The following is an 8018-nucleotide window of genomic DNA, read 5'->3' as shown; positions in this document are numbered from 1 at the left end:
AATTCCTCCTCCATAATAAGTGCACTTACCAATCGTAGAGGGAAGCCAACTGACAGGGGAGATCCGACACACACCAGCTACGTCGCTGTTTTGCCTCAAACAAAAAACAAAATACAGACAAACACCTATACTGGATTGTGCAACAACGTTTTTTTTTTTTTTCTAAACATACATACCCACGTCCTCACCCAAACACACACAAAACAAAGGACCCTGCCGACTACGCCAAAATGTAGCGTTGTGGTACCAAAGAGTAGAGGAAATTGAGGGGTGGATACCTCATTCTCAACTAGAGACGCCAGAAATGGCAATATATGATCGACTACGCCACCCTGGAAAAACAGGGAAATGATAGCCCTAAGGGCACACAGATTCGTTGTGAGTGAGTGGGTGAGGAAACATGAGTCGTATACGTATAAATAGAAAAAAAAGGTTATTTTAATCAATGTCAAATATATAACTAAAAAAAGATTCAAAGTTAAAACCTCCTACATTAACATTTTAGTAATGGGGAACACCATCAATTTGCATCTATTCATACACACAATAAGTAAACAAACTCAAAATTAAAGGAAACAGTGAATAACAAACTCAAATTTAAAGGAAACAAATCATCCAAGAGCAGAGGTATCTGGAGGGACGGGCCAGCTGCCACATTGGAAAACCCCCCCCTGAATAAACCACTACAACTACTAAAACACACACGTGAAGGTTAGATGCCAGAAGACACACAGCACTAGGTGTGAACACCACACGAATGGCAGCGTTGCCTTCACCCTCCAGAAACCCCCACAGCTCCTGCAACAAAAGAAAGGGAAAAAAGAACACAAAACACATAAATCTAAATCGAAGCAGAAATAATATTAAATAATTTAAGGATCTAAACTACTTAACAAAATTAGGACTCTCAATACCACATGAAGACAAGTTAACATTGAAATAAACCAACTTCACTCAGGTTTGCAGTGACAAAACATTAAACAGAAAATGAACAAAAGAAAACCAAATAATCAAACAAAACGTTACCCAAAATTAAACATACAAGATGCTTACGGACCAACGGCATTCAAACAGGCGGCGGCCAAAGAAGGTAACGTTAGTCTGCCAGCCCGTACAGTCAGACGAAGGCACAATCCTCGATAGCAACGTGCGACAAAACCATAGCAGTTAATGGTTGCGGTCATAATAAAAGTCGAGGCAAAACAACGACATAGTCGCAATTATACACAGTCACAGTTCAATGTTGACGCTCAATTCCCACAAATAGCCCAAGAGACCCTCAGTTATGCAGGGGAACCTGCCGAGCACAAAGATAATGTGTTAAAAAGAGAAAACAAGTTACTAACACACAAAATTACGATCCTACATACCGCGGGATGCTCACTGCACACAAACCACTTCATAGTCGCGCACCATATTGCAATACAGCAGCTCAGTCAGGAACATAAGTGACATACTATCAATGCCACCAAAACGAAACAAATAGTAAATAACCAACCGTGGTCAATTTCTCCTGGTTATATAAAAAAACGGATACTCATACCTGTGAGGAGTCGGGAGCCAGCACGCAGCAGGCGCGGGGAAACCAGCTTACCGTCTAAACCTAACAGCGAAAGAAATTCTCATCAACCGCCTGTACAGCCCGAGAAGCACCGGTTCACCCCCGAACGAGTCACATACCTGCAGCAACTACGGATGACGTCACAAGGGCAGTACCGAGACGCGTGCCAAGTGGCCATAACATATCCCTTATATCCAACGAAAAAGGGGAGGGGAATTAAACTAAGCGCAGGTGTATGACATTCCCATAGATGGATTCAACCACCCTGCTACAATAGACAATGCTGTAAATAATCTTTACCTCTGAAGCCTCACTGAAACTTTCTGCCTCATTCACTCTCAACTCTGAATTCACTTCTGCCTCTGTCTACAGCAAATAAAGTAGTGTTTGAAACATGTACAAACAGGGAATAGTGACATACAGAAGAAAATAACTAATTAAGTACACTGCTGGACAATAACCAGTCATTTGTATCCTAAATTATTTTTTAACACTTTAGAATGGGGAACACATATTCACTATTAACTATGACTTGTGCCTCAATAAACTCTTCATTTACTGCTTATTAATAGCTTGTAAGGTAGTCGTTGTAGTTGTTAAGTTTAGGATTATGGGATGCAGAATATGGTCATGAAGAATACAGAATTAATATGTGCTTAAGTGCTAATAAACAACCAATATGCAAGCTAATAATTACCTACTGTATTTAAAAATGATAGCTGAGAACCCAGACAGCAACATAGTGTTGGCCCAGATCCGGTCCACATCTGGCAGGTGTGAAATCCATGCGGGCCAGATGTGGGCCGGATCTGGGCCGACACTGCTTGCTGTCTGGGAAGTTGTTCATCATACTAATGTTATTTTTTATTTTTCTATATTTGACTAATTATGTGTTTTCTATGATTGGTCCATATATAATCCTACAAACGATTGTGTATTAATAGATTTTATACAATATAAAAACAGCCAGGTGTTAAAAGCCACTCTATCAGTTCTTCTCAGCTGTGAAGTTTGTATTTCTTGCGTGTCGTCCTGATTCTGCCCTAACAAACCTAGGCTGACTGTTTCTTGTTCATTCTTGACAACACATAAAAACGTCAAATTAGTGCAATAATGACAGAGCACCCCTAAATGAAGATCGATCCTGTATCAGATCAGTGCTTGCATACTTGATTGAAATACATCATGTAGATTTGAGTTAAACATGTCACAATGCTGCAAACGCTGTAAAATCTCAGTTCAACATTATCTTTATTCTTATTTGAAGGGTTCTGATAACATACATACGTGTTAAAATAAAAGACGTCACAAAAGAGTTACGGAAAAATACACTGAAAATAAGTACATGTTTGTCCAGGCAGCTTTTTATTTCTCCATATAATGAACATCAAAACTTGCTAATTATTCAACAAGAGCAATAGGCAGAGTCACTCAACATTGTGCAAAACTATTCGGATCCCACATGACAACTTACGCTGCTTGACTTCTTCGTAAAAAAGGAGTGAAGAGTTTCTTGCCGCTTTGAACTCATCTCGACCTCTAATGAATGATGGATACAGCGCGGGACCGCGGTCGCGAGCCTGGGCATGTCGTGACGTCACAAACTGAGTGACTGATTGCCATGGAAACGTAAACGTCTTGTCTCTGAATTTTAAATCATTCTGCATTTATATACATTGCTCCATTTAAACCTCAACATGTCGAGAACACAACTGTCCAATGAAAAAGTGCGGGACGAATTTACTTTTTATAAAAAGTGGGGGGGGGGGGGGGGGCACGTCCCCCACGTAATCTACGCCCCTGATATACACAAGCAACTAACAAGGTTAACATTTACATTACATTACATTTACATTTAGTCATTCAGCAGACGCTTTTTTCCAAAGCGACTTACAAATGAGGACAATAGAAGCAATCAAAATCAACAAAAGAGCAATGATATGCAAGTGAAAACAAGTAACAAGTCTCCGCTTAACGCAGTACACATAGCAAGTTTTTTTTTAGTTTTTTTTATTATATAATAAAGAAAACAGATAGAACAGAAAAAGAATAGAGCAAGGTATAGTGTTGCCCACATGGCCTTTTTTTGCTTTTTTTAATTGTATAATAAATAAGCAGCTATAATCGGATCATCGGGATGGAATGAGAGGTAGAGTTGAGTGTCATCAGCATAGCAGTGATATGAAAAGCCATGTTTTTGAATGACAGAACCTAGTGATGCCATGTAGACAGAGAAGAGAATTGGTCCAAGAACTGAACCCTGAGGCACCCCAGAAGTTAGATATTATGACTTGGATACCTTGCCTCTCCATTAGACTGTTATTATTATTATAATTATTTTGTATATTTATTTATTAACCGTTAACCGTTGCTATAGTTTTGAACTGCATTCAAAAGATTTTGACTGAATTAACCACTTCTAGCTGGCCATGGCATTGCTTTTATTTTTTTATGTGATTTAATTTTGAGCTAATTCAGTTTAAATACTTAAGTACTTATGCAGGGAAAGCTAATCAAATTATGGTCCACTTTATTTGTGTTTGTGATAACCTAAATTGGTAAATCAACTATGACCATTATTATAATTTAATAATAATTATAATATTATAATTGAATAATTATAGTAACCTGAATGTTCACTTGTCAAGATCAATTAAATTCATTCAGGACAAATAAAAGAGAGTAAAATGTCAATCTCATTTTTGATGATTACAGGGCCTGGATGAATGTTCTCTTTGTTGTAGTGACAGGCTGTCATTTGCCACACATCCAGAATATAAACACCAACATCCTGAAAAGCCCATCGCAGAATTTTGTCCAACTGTAGAGAATACCAGTCACTGCCAAAAATATCCTATTATAAAGACAGAGAAACCCAACATCAACTCTAAATTTGCCATCACAGTGTGGCCTCTTTGTATTTGAACACATGGTACTGTATATAAGCTTACCTTATAGCCAGTGTTTACAGTCTTGATTATAACGGTAGTGTCAGGCGCCCGCTGTAACAATGCTAGAACAGCTTTGCGGATTCTCAACACTCTATGGGTGAAGAAATCCAGGGGGTACGTGGTGAAATGGGGCCCCAGATTGAATATAATGACTGTGTGGGGTCCTCCAGCCAGGTCATCAATCTCATTACTGATGTAGTGCAGATTAGCAACTGCTGATTTTCGACTGCGCAGAGGAACGCCGTGAGCCCTCCAGTGTAAGTCAATGTTGTTATTCACATCCACTGCTAGGAGCGGCCCTGACTGATATTGGACATGCAGGTTCATCTGCTTCAGGGCTGAAAAACAGTCAGTGACACCAATAAATATGACCCCACAATTACTGCATACATTATATATAATATATGATTAACCAATAAGCAGCTCCTTTCTTACTTGGTACTGCTTTCACAAAGAAATCAAACCACTGTCTCATAGTAGAGTCTCCCATCATGTAGATGTGTTTGTCTTTCAGGCACTCTGTTGTCGTTTGGGTTGTAAAATGGTGGGTGCTACAGATAAAAGACATCCACACATCATTCAGGTAAAAGCCGGCTGGAACTGGAGTGTGTAAACCTGGACGACATTTCTCTTTTACATCTGGAAGATGAGTAAATATAAAAGATGAGCAAACTGAAGGTTCAGTCCCACTTTATATTAGGTGGCCTTAACTACTATGTACTTACATTTAAATTAATCATTTGATACAATGCATTTATTGTTCATAATGTTTTTACATTGTACTTATATTTTACAAATACCTATATGTAGTTACATCTGTAATTAATTTCTGTAATTACATTCATAATTACACTGTTGATCAATCCCTTACACCTTAAACCACCCTTAAACCTAACCATACCACCAAACCTGTCCCTAACCTTACCATTACCTCAATAGCAGCAAAAGTTTTTTTCAATACAATATGACCACAATAAGTACATTGTACTTATTTTTTGACGTAAGTACACAGTAGATAAGGACACCTAATATAAAGTGTGGCCGAAGGTTCTTTAAGAAAGGTTTGAGTTTGCCTAAACTGTATTTTTATTTTGAAATTAATTACTCTTTTTGTGCAAAACATTTCCCTGCATCTCTGTACTGTACTATTCTTCTGGGTTAATATATTAACCAACATACCAATAGTTTTATTTCCATGGAAACGAAAAATTTTGATGATGCTCTTATCTCCATTGATAACTTTGTTACTTTGTTTCCTGCCAAAGAGAAAATGTTTGTCTGTCATACTGCCTTCCAGCAATGCATTGAATAAATCAAGTATAAAGTCAAAAATCTTTTAATCTCACATAAGCATCTTCTCTTTATTAGTCAGACGGTTTGTATAACCGCCCATAGAGTGGTACACAAGGGCACTGCATGGCAGTGATTTGGGTCTCTGGCAGCGCCATGTTTCTCCGGAACGGGGATCGTTGTATTCACAGCAACAGTCTCCAGTTCCCATATGCTGTAGTCCATTCTTGTCCCACTTCACATTACACATCACTGTTTCACTCAACCTGGTCATATTTGGTCCTGGTCCCTCATAAAATCCATTAAAGTACACTCTGTCAGAGTCAGCATTTCTGTGACGCTTCAGGACCTGCACAGCTTCACTAGAGTGAATTAGCCGCACAGCCACCTGAGCCTCACCGACCCACGGCAGGAGGAAACGCACAGAGTAGGAGCCATTGAGCAGGTCCACCACCTCCCCAAACACACTGGCCTGTGACAGAGGAACATTCTCAGTACAACTCTCTCTGACCCAGGTGCAGAGTTTAAATACAACAATTAGTAGTTCTATTAAAACTATTTGTACAATCACTGACCTTAGTTTTAGACCAGAACAGCTTAGCTTGAAAAAAGTCGCCTCCATAACGCTTAGATTTATTATCAAAATCCTTTGCATGCACTGTAACAAAAAGCTCCTCTCCAATTTGGTAGCTTTTTTTCAGGTTCTCTATGATGAATGTGGTGTGAGCTGGACTAGTACTCATGGTCACTTTTGTGATTGATCTGTCAGGCTCTGCCCAGTAAACTGCCTGCTGTAACCTGGAGTAGGCATCTAAACTGACTCCAAATTCAGAGTAAAATGAGCTTACAGGTGACTGTTCTGAACTGAATCCTGAAGGAGAAGTGGAGTTCGGAGAGTTAGAGAGTTCTGCAGAGTGCTGAGACAGAAAGCTTGGTAGAGGATTTTTCTTCCTTTCATAACCCATAGAAGACCATACAACCTACAAATACATAATAAATGGTTATTAATCAAAAGTTCTGTCTTTGTTCCCCTTGGTTCAAATTGCTCTCAGACCCATAGAGGTATTTGGGGGCCTGAAACTGCAAACTTTTGAAAACATGTTTCAAAGTGCAAGTTTTTGAAAATGATACCATTACCATCGCCATTATCGATACCATTAATGACGTCATGTGCAAACAACCTATACTACATAACAATTATTTGCTACACATAGCCTACAATTGCTACAAGTTATTAATTTGTAATTATTTTAACAGAGCCTACTTTTATATTATAATAAAAAAAAGTTTTATTTTAAAAGGGATGAGGGATTTTTTTTCTTTCACATTCAATCAGTGTTACGCTATAGCTTTCACCCTTCAATACTGTTCCCCTTCAATTCGGTCACTCGTACATTGCTATGGGAAATACATATTCCTTGAATACTACTGAAGCCTTATTGAATCACGCCAGTGAAACTGGCCAATGGCGTTCAAGCGCGAAAGATGAGCGGGAATCCCACTCTATATAAGGCAGTGCTTGTACGTCATCCATTCAGAATCTTTTTCTTCAGCCAACCTTTTACGAGAAGCAAGAAGCCTATCAACAAGACTACTTACCGTGATCTACACGCTGCAGCGGACATGCCTTCTCTTCCCCTGCTGTGTTCCGGTGAGCTTCGGAATCAAGGATGACTCGCGATTGCCTCTCCTGCGCGGAGCCAATCGAACTCTCTGATGGCTACGAATTGTGCGTCTTCTGCCTGGGTTGCGCCCACGCAGAGGCGGCGCTTAGGAACTCGGATTGCCCCCACTGCGGGGATATGAGTCTCCGGACTCTCAGGCTCCGTGTGGCCATCGTCCAAGGTGTTGAACTCGCCCAACTAACTCTGTCGCGCTCTTCCTCTGCAGCCTCTTTCGAGCCAAGGAGGAAGTGCCACGAGTTTCTGATGCGGATCTGTAAGGATCAGGTGATGAGCCCACGCCGGATCAGTGCCCACGCGCTCCTCACCCCCCTTCTGCAGGTCCCCTTCCAGTGCGCTTCATGACCGCTGATCTCCGCCCCTCCCCCAACACTCAAGATGTGGTGTCTTTCGGTGCCATGGTGGGTGCTGACGAGCAGGATGATGCCATTTCGGTGGCAGCATCTGCGAGAGAGGAACTCCATCACAGTGATGTTGAGCTCCTAAGCGTCCTGTCCAAAGCAGTGGATGAGCTCGGTTTGGAGTGGGCGCCTC

General features: G+C 40.3%; 1 protein-coding gene across 1 annotated transcript; it reads right to left on the bottom strand.

Moving 5' to 3' along the window:
- Positions 1-4220: 4220 nt before the first annotated feature.
- Positions 4221-6948, bottom strand: LOC306851277 (NXPE family member 3-like; the record flags this gene model as incomplete). Its single annotated transcript, XM_079387437.1, has 7 exons — positions 4221-4415; positions 4513-4850; positions 4948-5151; positions 5692-5768; positions 5859-6274; positions 6378-6782; positions 6940-6948. 7 exons carry the CDS (start codon positions 6946-6948, stop codon positions 4221-4223), a joined length of 1644 nt encoding a protein of 547 aa, XP_079243563.1.
- Positions 6949-8018: the final 1070 nt, after the last annotated feature.

The sequence above is a fragment of the Barbus barbus genome (genome assembly GCF_936440315.1).
Source record: "Barbus barbus genome assembly, chromosome: 31".
NCBI classification, from domain to species: Eukaryota; Metazoa; Chordata; class Actinopteri; order Cypriniformes; family Cyprinidae; genus Barbus; species Barbus barbus.
Note: the sequence above shows the minus strand (reverse complement) of the source record. Positions and strands in the feature narration are given on the sequence as shown.